Genomic DNA, 13,708 nt, shown 5'->3' on the forward strand with positions numbered 1-13,708 from the left:
TTGTCTCATAAGATCCCTCAAATCTCACTTTCAAACTTATAATTTCTGCCTTAATTTACAATCTCATCAAGTGTTTGCAGAGTAGTAACAATTTCCTAGTTGGCCTACCTACCTCAAGCACCTGCATAAAGTCTTTATCTTATAGCATAGCTTGGATAGTCTTAGACAAAAAAATCCAAGTATTATTATTCTCGTTTACATTTCTAAAAATCTATCAAAATCTTCATTGACTTAAAAAAAATACCTTATTATATGACATACATGTTTTTTTTCCCCCAGTTCTTTGCAAGTGCCAAGTGTATATCTATGCTTTAGTCACCGTAACCAGCCTACAGAAATGTTTTATGTTCCCAGCTCCATCATTCTTCCATGCATTATGCAGGCATGCTTTTCTGTGCTAGGATATCAGTGAAGACAAAAGCAGACATATCCACTGTTTTTATAGAACTTAGAATGTGGATGCTAAGTTAAAAATGACAGAAATAAACATTAAAGCCTTTGTTCTCCTGTAAACTAATGTGTGATCTTAAAAATTGAATTACCTCAGTAAATTCTCATTTTCTTCTCTATATAATGAAAATACTATTTCATAGCATTTCCTTGTAGATTGAAAACCATAACAGAGTAGTGGAATAAAAGAGAAACATGAGACCCATTCTAGCAGAGATAAGGCTAGAACTAAGCTTTGTAACAAAGATCAATCTTTGGACAATGAATAGAGAATGATTACAAAGAAAGGAATTAAAGAAGATTGAAATACTAGAGTGAATATAATGGAAAAGAATATAATGAAGGGCCTCATTAAAAAGATGAAGTTTGAGGATGAATGGACAGCAAGATAAACTTGGAGGATGATTGCTAGGTGCCCCAAAGTATAATCAGATTATTGATAAATAACAATTGTTGACTTAAAAAAAAACATACGATGAGAGTTTGAGTTAAGTGTTATTTGGGGGCAAAATGAAGACTATAACCCAGAAGATAACATTTCAAATAGCATTGAGAAACTGCTCCAAAGAGGTAGGGGGAGGATCATTATATATGTAATTTTGGAGAAGGGGGAGTACATGCAATCAAGCACACATTTTTTGTAAAAAGTTTCTTCTAGTGTCACGAAGGTTACACCTAGTCATAAGGAGTAGATGTTAGTGATTTTAGTGCTTTTCTAGATATAAGGAAATAAAAGAATTGAACTTATAAAATTGGCTCCCCAAAACATCTATCTGAAGACCTGTTCTGTCAGTTTTTCCTAAAGGACAGAGTGCCTCATTTCTGTTTTCTACCTTCAACTTCTTTAAGGGGATGTTGAAGATCAGCAGCTATAGCAGCACATGATTTAATCCTTGCAGTGATAGATGGCAAGTAACCACGGCAACTGCTAATTTGTAGTTGACACAAATATGGATCCAGAAATCGGGCAAAAGAAAGGATGTTAGAGTCATTCTTCTACAAGTGATAGCTACGTCCTGATATGAGGTCCCTGATACAGTACAGACTGAAAAACACAAAGGCTCAAGGACAAATTTTGGTGAATGAAACTACTTATAAATGGAAAAAAAAGAAGCAAGCTTGAATGAAGTGAGGAGTAGAGGGATATAAAAAATTAGAAAGTATTGCGGTGTAACAGGAGTTAAGAAAAATTCAGTTATTGAGGTCTCAGCTTTGTGAATTGCAGATTATCAGGGATCTGTGAGAGATCATTTTTGGTAAAGAGAATGAATATACAAATGAGATCTCAATTAACTGAAGAGAATGGAAACAGTATAGCAATAGAAGAAGTGACCATAGACTAGTTGGAGAAGTATTTTAGTATAAACACATTTTAAAAGATAACTATATACGGTGAATCAAATGAGCTTTATGGAATCAAAGAAAAATCTCTAGGTGACTGGGAAGAAATATCATTATCTGCCAAGAGGAAGGAGCTAGCAGAGAAGAAGTTTGAAAGTGACAAATGGGATAATTCATAAAGCAAAATTCTTAAAATATAGAAGGGGATACAATTTATAGCACAAAGGCTGAAGTTACCCTTAAATGAGAATGGAATACCACAAACTCCTTAAAACTAGTTAAAGTGGAAGAGAATGAAGGAAAGCTTAGTGAAGAGATGCTTTGGAGAAAGCTTTGGAGATGATGTTTGATGACGGTCTTATGAGCAGTGGTCATCTAGGGTGAGGTGGAAGGAGAGGAGACTGTAGTTGAAAGTGATGTTGGAAATGTAGAAATAGCTGCCTTTTGGAATATTTTAGTAATAAACTACAAATAAGTAAAATAATTATTAGCCTGGATAAGGTTAAAAACTCCCATTTGAATGCAGAGTTCAAAGAATTGCAAGGAGAGATAAGACAGCCTTCCTCAGTGATCCGTGCAAAGAAATACAGGAAAACAATAGAATGAGAAACGCTAGAGATTTCTTCAAGAAAATTAGAGACACCAGGGGAACATTTCATGCGAATATGGGCACAATAAAGGACAGAAATGATATGGACCAAACAGAAGCAGAAGATAGTAAGAAGAGGTGACAAGAACACAGTGTGGTGTGATCTCTCACCTAGAGCCAGACATCCGAGGTCAAGTGGGCCTTAGGAAGCAACACTATGAACGAAGCTAGTGGAGGTGATGGAATTCCAGTTGAGCTCTTTCAAGTCGTAAAAGATGATGCTGTGAGAGTGCTCCAGTCAATATGCCAGCTAATTTGGAAAATTCAGCAGTGCCCACAGGACTGGAAGAGGTCAGTTTTCATTCCAATACCAAAGAAAGGTAATGCCAAAGAATGCTCAAGCTACCAAACAATTGCACGCATCTCACAGGCTAGCAAAGAAGACTCAAACTTCTCTAAGCCAGGCTTCAACAGTCTGTGAACTGTGAAATTCCAGATGTTTAAACTGGATTTAGAAAAGGCAGAAGAACCAGAGATCAAATTGCCAACATCTGTTGGATCATCGAAAAAGCAAATGAGTTCTAGAAAATCATCTACCTCTGCTCTATTGACTATGCCAAAGCCTTTGACTGCGTCTATCACAAATGTGGAAAATACTTCAACAGATGGAAATACCAGAGTACCTGACCTGCCTCCTGAGACTCTGTAGGCAGGTCAAGAAGCAACAGTCAGAACTGGACCTGGAACAACAGACTGGTTCCAAATCAGGAAAGGAGTACATCAAGGCTGTATATTGTCACCCTGCTTATTTAACTTATATGCAGAGTACATCCGGAGAAGGCAATGGCACCCCACTCCAGTACTCTTGCCTGGAAAATTCCATGGATGGAGGAGCCTGGTAGGCTGCAGTCTATGGGGTCGCTAGGAGTCGGATACGACTGAGCAACTTCACTTTATTTTTTCACTTTCATGCATTGGAGAAAGAAATGGCAACCCACTCCAGTGTTCTTGCTTAGAGAATCCCAGGGACAGGGGAGCCTGGTGGGCTGCCTTCTATGGGGTTGCACAGAGTTGGACACGATTGAAGCGACTTAGCAGCAGCAGCAGAGTACATCATGCAAACTGCCAGGCAGGATGAAGCACAAGCTGGAATCAAGATTGCTGGAAGAAATATCAATAACATCAGATATGCAGATGACAATACCCTTATGGCAGAAAGTGAAGAACTAAAGAGCCTCTTGATAAAAGTGAAAGAGGAAAGTGAAAATGTTAGCTTAAAGTTCAACATGCAAAAAAATAAGATCATGGTGTCTGGTCCCATCACTTCATGGCAAATAGATGGGGAAACAGTGGAAACAGTGACAGACTTTATTTTGGGGGGTTCCAAAATCACTGAAGATGGTGAGTGCAGCCATGAAATTAAAAGGCACTTGCTCCTTGGAAGAAAAATTATGACCAACCTAGACAGCATATTAAAAAGCAGAGACATTACTTTGCCAACAATGGTCCATCTAGTCAAAGCTATGGTTTTTCCAGTAATCATGTATGGATGTAAAATTTGGACTATAAAGAAAACTTAGCACTGAAGAATTTATGCTTTTGAACTGTGGTTTTGGAGAAGACTCTTGAGAGTCCCTTGGACTGCAAGGAGATCCAACCAGTCCATCCTAAAGGAAATCAGTCCTGAATATTCACTGGAAGGACTGATGCTGAAGCTGAAACTCCAATACTTTGGCCACCTGATGAGAAAACTGACTCATTTGAAAAGACCCTGATGCTGGCAAAGATTGAAGGCAGGAGAAGGGGACGACAGAGGATGAGGTGGTTGGATGGCATCACCGACTCAATAGACATGAGTTTGAGTAAACACCAAGAGTTGTTGATGGACAGGGAGGCCTGGCGTGCTGCAGTCCATGGGGTCACAAAGAGTCAGACACGACTGATTGAAAGTTAAAAACAGGAAATTGTCAACCAGGAAACAGAATGATACATCATTTTATTCTACAGCACCTGGGAACGAAGGAAATTAGGTATTTACATGGGACCAGGATCAGCACTAAAGGTTGAAAAGATGTTAAATAATGTTACTTTGGAATAAATCAGTTGGGAGTAGTGTTATTAGAACAATAATAAGTGGAAACTTTGAGGAGTTTTCCAGGTTTGAAGTTGTGAATGTCAACTAAGATAGAGGATTAGGGTAAAGAATATTTTAGACTTTAAGAGGGACACAGGTAAAATGGTCAACGTTGAAAGGAAGCAATATGAAATCAAAGATAGAATCCAGTAAGTATGAACAAGTATGAGATGGTAAAGAATCATATGCTGGTCAGGGAGTGACATTTCTAGATATCTTAAAAGAAAACAATTTTAAGTAGCAAATTATATTTGAATATAAAATATTGAGGCAGGAATTAAACCTTTGAGTTCTAGTTTATTGACCATCTGGTGATGTCCATGTGTAGATTCTTCTCTTTTGTTGTTGGAAGAGTGTGTTTGCTATGACCAGTGTGTTCTTTTGGCAAAACTGTTAGCCTTTGCCTGCTTCATTTTGGCCTTCATTTCCAAGGCCAAATTAGCCTGTTACTCCAGGTATCTCTTGACTTCCTACTTTTGCATTCCAGTCCTCTAAAATGATAAGGACATCTCTTTGGAGTGTTAGTTCTAGAAAGTCTTGTGGGGCTTCATAAAACCATTCAACCAGCTTCTTCAGCATTACTGGTTGGGGCAAAGACTTGGATTACTGTGATATTGAATGGTTTGCCTTGGAAACGAACAGAGATCATTCTGTCGTTTTTGAGATTGCATCCAAGTACTGAACTTTGGACTTTGTGTTGACTGTGAGGGCTACTCCATTTCTTCTAAGGGATTCTTGCCCACAGTAGTAGATATAATGGTCATCTGTGTTAAATTCACCCATTCCAGTCCATTTGAGTTTGCTGATTCCTAAAATGTCGATGTTCACTCTTGCCATCTCCTGTTTGACCACTTCCAATTTGCCTTGATTCATGGACCTAACATTCCAGGTTTCTATGCAACATAACTCTTTACACCATCAGACTTTACTTCCATCAACAGTCACATCCACAACTGGGTGTTGTTTTTGCTTTGGCTCCATCTCTTCATTCTTTCTGGAATTATTTCTCCACTGTTCTCTAGTAGCATACTGGGCACCTACTAACCTGGGGAGTTCATCTTTCAGTGTTGTATAATTTTGCCTTTTTATACTGTTCATGGGGTTTTTAAGGCAAGAATCCTGAAGTGGTTTGCCATTTCCTTCTTCAGTGGAATACATTTTGTCAGAACTCTCCACCATGACCCATCTGTCTTGGGTGGTACTACATGGAATGGCTCATAGATTATATTCTTTGCAGCCAAAGATGGAGAAGCTCTATACAGTCAGCAAACACAAGACCAGGAGCTGACTGTGGCTCAGATCATGAACTCCTTATTGCCAAATTCAGGCTTAACTTGAAGAAATTAGGGGAAACCACTAGATCATTCAGGTGTGACCTAAATCAAACCCCTTATGATTATACTGAGGAAATGACAAATATATTTAAGAGATTAGATCTGATAGGCATAAAGAACTACTGACATAAAGAACAGTGCATAAAGAACTACTGACAAAGGCTTGTGACACTGTACAGGAGGCAGTGATCAGGACCATTCCCAAGAAAAAGAAATGCAAAAAAGGCAAAATAGTTGTCTGAGGAGCCCTTTCAAATAGCTGTGAAAAGAAGAGAAGCTAAAGACAAAGGAGAAAAGGAAAGATACACCCATCTGAATGGAGAGTTCCAAAGAATAGCAAGGAGAGATAAGAAAGCCTTCTTCAGTGATCAGTGCAAAGAAATAGAGGAAAACAATAGAATAGAAAAGACTAGAGATCTCCTCAAGAAAATCTCTATACCAAGGGAACATTTTATGCAAAGATGGGCACAATAAAGGACAGAAATGGTAGGGACCTAACAGAAGCAGAAGATATTAAGACGTGGTGGCAAGAACACACAGAAGAACTATACAAAAAAGATCTTCATGACCCAGATAACCATGATGGTGTGATCAGTCACCTAGAGCCTGACATTCCAGAATGCGAAATCAAGTGAGCCTTAAGAAGCATCACTACGAGCAAAGCTAGTGGAGGTGATGGAATTCCAGTTGAGATATTTCAAATCCTAAAAGATGATGCTGTGAAAGTGCTGCACTCAATATGCCTGCAAATTTGGAAAACTCAGCAGTGGCCACAGGACTGCAAAAGGTCAGTTTTCATTCCAATCCCAAAGAAAGGCAGTGTCAAAGAATGTTCAAACTACTGAACAATTGCACTCATCTCACACACTTAGCAAAGCAAGGCTCAAAATTCCCCATGCCAGGCTTCTACAGTATGTGAACTGTGAAATATTCCAGATGTTCAAGCTGGATTTAGAAAAGGTAGAGGAACCAGAGATCAAATTGCCAACATCATTGAGAACGCAAGAGAGTTCCAGAAAAACATCTACTTCTGCTCTATTGTCTATGCCAAAGACTTTGACTGAGTGGGTCACATCAAACGGTTGACAAGTCTTAAAGAGATGGGAATAACAGAGCACCTGACCTGCCTCCTGAGAAATCTGTATGCAAGTCAAGAAGCAACAATTAGAATTGGACATGGAACAACAGACTGGTTCCAAGTTGGGAAAAGAGTAGGTCAAGACTGTATGTTGTCACCCTGTTTAATTAGCTTATGTGCAGAGTATGTCATGTGAAACGCCAGGCTGGATGAAGCACAAGCTGGAATCAAGATTTCTGGGAAAAATATCAATAACATCAGATATGCAAGATGACACCACCCTTATGGCAGAAAGCAAAGAAGAACTAAAGAGCCTCTTAATGAAAGTGAAAGAAGAGAGTGAAAAATCTGGCTTAGAACTCAACATTCAAAAAAATAAGATCATGGCATCTGGTCCCATCACTTCATGGCACACAGAGGGGGCAATAATGGACACAGTAATAGACTTTCTTTTCTTGAGCTTCAAAATCACTGCAGATGGTGACTGCAGCCATGAAATTAAAAGACGCTTGCTCCTTGGAAGAAAAGCTATGACCAACCTAGATAGTATACTAAAAAGTAGAGACGTTACTTTGCAAACAAAGGTCTGTCTAGTCAGGCTGTGGTTTTTCCAGTAGTCATGTATGGATGTGAGAGTTGGACTACAAAAAAATCTGAGTGCCAAAGAATTGGGTTTTTTTGAACTGTGGTGTTGGAGAAGACTCTTGAGAGTCCCTTGGATTGCCAGGACATCTAACCAGTCCATCCTAAAGGAAATCAGTCCTAAATATTCACTGGAAGGACTGATGCTGAATCTGAAACTCCAATACTTTGGCCACCTGATGTGAAAAATGACTTATTGGAAAAGACCCTGATGCTGGGAAAGATTGAAGTCAGGAGGAGAACAGGACAACAGAGGATGAGATGGTTGGATGGCATCTCTGACTCGATAGACATGAGTTTGAGTAAGCTCCACAAGTCAGTAATGCACAGGGAAGCCTGGCGTGCTGTAGTCCATGGGGTCTCAAACAGTCAGACATGACTAAGTCACTGAACTGACTCTAGTTTATTAGGATTGGAGTCTAATACACAAAATCAATATTTTTATATCTTGATGAGTATTACCTTCAATTTCAGCTTGAATCCCACTTCATTAGAGGCAAATTCTACATTGATATATTTGTAGGAAAGTTAAATAAGGAGATGGATTCTGAATTTGAGTGTAAATCTTAACTGGAAGTATATTTTATGTAAAATTCATCACAGAGACTTTATACCATCATATGTTTCACTACCCTCTTTCCTTTTTAATTAATGGAGGGGTAAATAAATTGTGTTTATGTAAAATTTATGTAAAATTTATCACAGAGACTTTACACCATCAAATGTTTCACTACCCTCTTTCCTTTTTAATTAATGGAGGGGTAAATAAATTGTGTTAACTCATGTTGCTTATCTGAATATTTTTAAAAGTACAGCATTGCTCTTAAATCAATAATTAAGGTTTGAATATATAAAATGAATATAAAAATGCTCTGTGATATAACATGAGATGTTCTATTACAGTTAATGAGAGTTATTTTCAGCAAGACAGGATATTTAATCTCATTAACAAATACCATAAGTTGGCTAAATATGGAATGCCTTAATGAATGGTTTATATATTTCATGTGAGGGACTTATGAGTCTGTTAATGTGTCCTGATTATTAGATATATATTAATCTAAAACAAACAAATCAGTGCAAAATGTTTGTCTAAGTGCTTTTTGCCGGTTAGAGAAAAGGGACACTGTAGAGAGCTATTTGATGCTGCCAAATGCCATTAGTTATAAAAAATATAACTGTAAATATTTGACTTTTCCTCTGAAGGCTTCAGATTGCTATGGTGCAAATAGTTGCTTTGGAGACAATTTGAAACTCTCCAAGTAGACTGTTTCTTTCCACTTTACTGAAAAACAATTTTAAACATTTGTACAAATAGTACAAATAGTAAAAATATTGTACAAATAGTAAAAATATTGTACACCCAAAAGATTGATATCTTTATAAAAATAAAATATTGTAAAATATTTTTAAACAAAATATATTAATATAACAAAGAATGATTTTAATTTAAAAAAATTGGAAACATTACTCAGGAATTGCTTCTACATGTTGTTCACAAGATTCATATCACTGGTTATCCGAAAGAAGTTTTTTTTTTTCTAATTATGCTTTGCAAGTTTTAATTGTAACATAATTATTCCAGGGGACCTGTGTAAGTGATCACATCCACAGACAAGCATTGACTATACTGGTGTATTAGAAACATAAAATAGAGCTTCTACACTTGATGAATTTATACTCTAGCCAGTGACTGAGGAACACCTCCAGTTTTCTGCATCCTTTCCCACTCATATATAGAAATGCTTTTAAAAATAAAAAGACCTATTTAAACAGAATACAAGTAAGAACTTTGACATAGCATGAGTCTTATGTCCTCTTTCCTCTTGATATACATAAAAGGATATACATATGTGTATGTACATTGCATTACTTGATAATTACATAAAATTAATGTATATACACATATACATTAAAAATGATACTGTGATGTTTACAAGATAGCACATAGAAAAATAAAGAATAAATGGTTTAGAATTAAAGGAGTAGAGCACCAGTATTGAGTAGTCCATGACAGTGCTGGAAATCACTGGCTAAAAGCTCATTACAATATCATAACTGAACATTATAGAATGAATGAGGCAAGGTTTCAGATATGATGAAAAAATAAAGCTATTTTTTCCCCTATACTTTGGAGCTCTGAATCTATCTAGCTCATGTGATGAAAATTTGTACAAGTAAAAAAAAGAAGTAATGTGTTAAATAAATAAATTTGAACTAAAATTTGAAATAATAAATATAAAGAAAGGAGATATAGGAAAAACAGAAACATCAACCACAATGATCTCACAATGAAAAGACAGGTATTTCTTTTGAATGGAATTGAAGTGTAATCAAACATCTATAAATTAAGATTTTTTTTTTCTAATTTAAATAAAATTAAAAAATAAAGTAACATAGGAAATCTACAAAAAAGAACAGCTTATACATTAGCATTTGTTTTTTCTTACTAAAATGCACTCTTTCTGGGGCACCTTTACAGGCTAATTATAAAAACAATACATTCCATGGCATTATTGTCTTGATAGCAGTTTTATCAAATAAGCCGGAAATGTATGTCATCTCCAGTGTTTATTAGAAGGCTGCTTTTTGTTATAGAAGCAGATTTGGCATCTCTTGTATAATTTTACTGAATGTCTGAAAGGTAGAATAAAAGGGAGTCTGTCTTCAAGGTGATCCTTTAGTTATAAAGTGCACTGTGATATAGATAGCTCTTCAAATTCAGTGAAATCTTACGTCCAGTGATACGGAATAGTACATCTACTCCACAGCACATGTTAACTTGGAAAGTTGTGCTGTGTTTAAAAAATTCACTGAATAACAAGAGGATCAACATAAATAATGAATTCTGTTGAAAAAAATTTTTTTTTCAGATTTCTATAAATTTAAGATTTCTGTTTTTATAAAAGTAGAGCCAGACTCAAGTTCTGATTTCTACCAAGGCTCTCCTGGTTGGTCCCACAGGACATACACTCATTGCTTAAAAACAGTTGTTCAGACAAGACTGATGAATGAGAATCATTGTTTCAATGATGGGAGAAATTGGATCTCATTAGTGAGGAGATTTGAGGGTGGGAAGGTTTACTTTGGTTCTACTGAATGCTTTTATATATTAATGAGGCCAAATTGAATATAAAGATAATAGGTTAGATAATTTCAGTTCAAAACATGAGAATTGAAGCAGAGTTATTACAAGATTTTATTGTTTTGAACTTTGACAACTTCATCATTAGATATAAAACTCATATGACTTTCTTGTTAGCTCAGTGAGCTCCTGCAGTGCAGGAGACCCAGGTTCAATCCCTGTTTCTGCAAGATTCCACTCCAGTATTATTGCCTGGAAAATCCGATGGACAGAGGAACTTGGTGGGCTATAGTCCATGGGGTCACAAGAGTCAGACACAGCTTAGTGACTAAACTACCAGATAGAACTTATATAGAGTCCAGAGGGGGAAACTGAGTCAAGGGTTTGAAATATCACTGAACAGGGAAAGCTACAGAGAATTTTATTCATCTGTGTAAATAAGATGTGATAGAGAAGTTCAGTGACATATTGTTGGAACCAAATGAATCCAAATGTATGATAACACTGGAGATGAGTTTATGCAATTGTGATTGTCTTAGGATATTAAAAGCTGTAGTAGTACCACTAAAGTTCTTTGTATATCTTCTATGACGTTACCCTTTCCTCTTTATGTAGCCAGTCACTTTAATCTAAAAATAATTTGTATATTGAAAATATCTATTCTTTTGAAATTTTATTCAAACGTAGGGATTCTCTGTGTATTGTGTTACTAGTCCTGTGCCATGGTTCTTAGTACAACAGGGACACAGAACGTACTTGCTGGAATGTTTGGTGTTCCCTCTCATCTTTTATTTGTTTTCTCTATGTCCACTTATTACTTTCCCTCTTGATCAAAGTCTCAGAAAACTCTGGAGCATTAGGGAAGTTGCATTTGGTGGTTTCATAAGAGCTGACCCCTACATCTTTCTAACTTACCAACCTCTCTTGGTAGTTACTTGTAAGTGCTGTGGGTGTGAGACCTCAGGAATTGGGCATAAAGAGAGAAAACATTTCCTTCCTTGGAAGAGCAAGTGGTGGGAATCTTCTAGCTGGCTTCTGAGATACTCCTGCCACTGGGAGCAAATCAGACATGGTAAAAGCACACATAGACACGAATGAGAATATTTTGTTGTGTGAAAGAGTCACAATTCTGAAATAAAATGGACTGCTTTTGTATATAATGAAGAGCAGGAGGAACATATAACTACGATTAAATTGAAGTTCTTGTTTTATATTCTTTTCATAGGTCTTTATTTTGTTTCAAAATCATATTTATCTTCTAGGCACTGTGACATGTTTAGAAAAATGCATGATGTATGAATTATATTCATTCTTTCAGTTCATTGAACATTTATTAAATTCATAGCTGTGGTTAAATAGTGTGCTGAATTTTGAGGGAATAAAAAATAGAAGAGATGTAATTCCTGACCTCAATGAATATTTAAATATCCTAAAAGGATTTAAATGGAGTATTTTTCAATTATATAGACAGTATTCAGAAGCCTGAATAATATCAGTATCTTTTAAAGTACTTTATCATTACTCTCTAAATAACTTGACTAATTTGTTTTAACAGTATAAGTAATTAAATAACATATTAGTGTTGATACCAAACAAAATATTTCCAAACAAAATGACATAAATCTTTGTAACATGTAATTAAAGGATTTCTTCCATATTAAAAAGTTGATATTCAGAAAATGACGATTACAATAAAATAATAAATGTCCATGAGTTTTTTTAATAATAAAAGATTACTGACATAGAGAAATTGAGTCATCTAGTAAATATTTGTCTCTCTGGTTAATAAAAGACATGCAATAAAATCCTAAGCAAAAAAGTAAATATTTACAGAGTACACATACAATCAATTTTGAAACACATTTTCGTAATAAATCTCCCATATGGTAATACCCTTGAAATTAAAGTTTGAGAAAAGTAAATACATCACAGTTGAAAAAATAGCAGGGTTTTAAAGGCAAAAGGAAAAAAGGATATTACCTAACAACAGCAACTTGACAGTTCTTGCATCTCGCTCAGCATCTTCCTGAAGCTTTTTCTCCAATTCTTTTGATCTTTTGGCTGACTCCTTGCTCTCTGAACTAATTCCAATTCCCATCTTGTAGTGTTAGATGCTTGTCAGTTTATTTGCTCAAACTTTTTGGAATGTAGAGCGCAGCTGGTGCTCTGGTTTGGACATAGGATGTAAGAGCAATGCTCTGCTGAAGTACCCAACAGCCCATTCCCTCATTTTCGAAGACTCTGCTTTGACTAAAGAGATGCTGTCACCTGACAAAGGGTAAAACCACACAGTTCTATGGCAGCTAAAGAGAAAATTCATTATACTTTCAAATTAAGTGGTTACTTCTGGCACTCCTTCAAACCTGTTCATCTTCCTTAAAGAATAGCATACAATAATGTAGAAAGTTATGAAAATCTGTACACTAAAGATCTGAAATGGGCAATTCAAATAGTGTTTATCACTAATAGGCAATCTTTATTGCAAGATTTAAAGTTATAATTATTAACGAACAAACGTGTGTCTTATCTTTAGGTACGTGAGTCTTCAGATTCTTCATAATCACTGTGATATCACTATCAGAATATTTATATTGAATCACCCAGATTTATAGTTCTGCTATGCTTAGATTATGACTCAAAATGATTGAGACACTCTTAGTATCTGTCAGATAACTAGAAAACCTTTTCATTAAAAAATATATATATACATAGTTCTTAAATCTATACACATTGCTATGCTGCCAAACATATAATTCAACACAGAGTGCTCTTAAATTATTTATTTTTGTCTCATAGGATCAATTTCTATAAATTGAGCTTTTACTACTTGTGAGAAAGTTAATTCATCACCATTAATTGAGGGTCTGCTTGGTGGAGACACTGGAATGTGTTTGATTCAGGCAGGGCATTAACTCTTTGGGGCCATTAAGGAACAGCTGTTGTGCTGGAAGGACTTTTATTGATTTGGTACTGAGGGAATAAAAAGCAATATTCTTTGTAACAGTAGGTCATTTGGTTTTTCCTGCAAGGTAAGAATAGTAAATATACCTAAATA

The 13,708-nt window shown here is 35.9% G+C and overlaps 1 protein-coding gene across 1 annotated transcript in view; it reads right to left on the minus strand.

The window, feature by feature from the left end:
- Nucleotides 1-12,829, minus strand: part of GNAT3 (G protein subunit alpha transducin 3) — a 56,752-nt gene extending 43,923 nt beyond the window's left edge. Inside the window, exon 1 of the mRNA XM_027540341.1 lies at nt 12,634-12,829. Coding sequence (XP_027396142.1) covers nt 12,634-12,751 — 118 coding nt within the window. The 5' untranslated portion in view covers nt 12,752-12,829. The remainder of the gene's footprint in view (nt 1-12,633) is intronic.
- Nucleotides 12,830-13,708: the final 879 nt, after the last annotated feature.

Source organism: Bos indicus x Bos taurus, chromosome 4 (genome assembly GCF_003369695.1).
Source record: "Bos indicus x Bos taurus breed Angus x Brahman F1 hybrid chromosome 4, Bos_hybrid_MaternalHap_v2.0, whole genome shotgun sequence".
Classification (NCBI taxonomy): domain Eukaryota; kingdom Metazoa; phylum Chordata; class Mammalia; order Artiodactyla; family Bovidae; genus Bos; species Bos indicus x Bos taurus.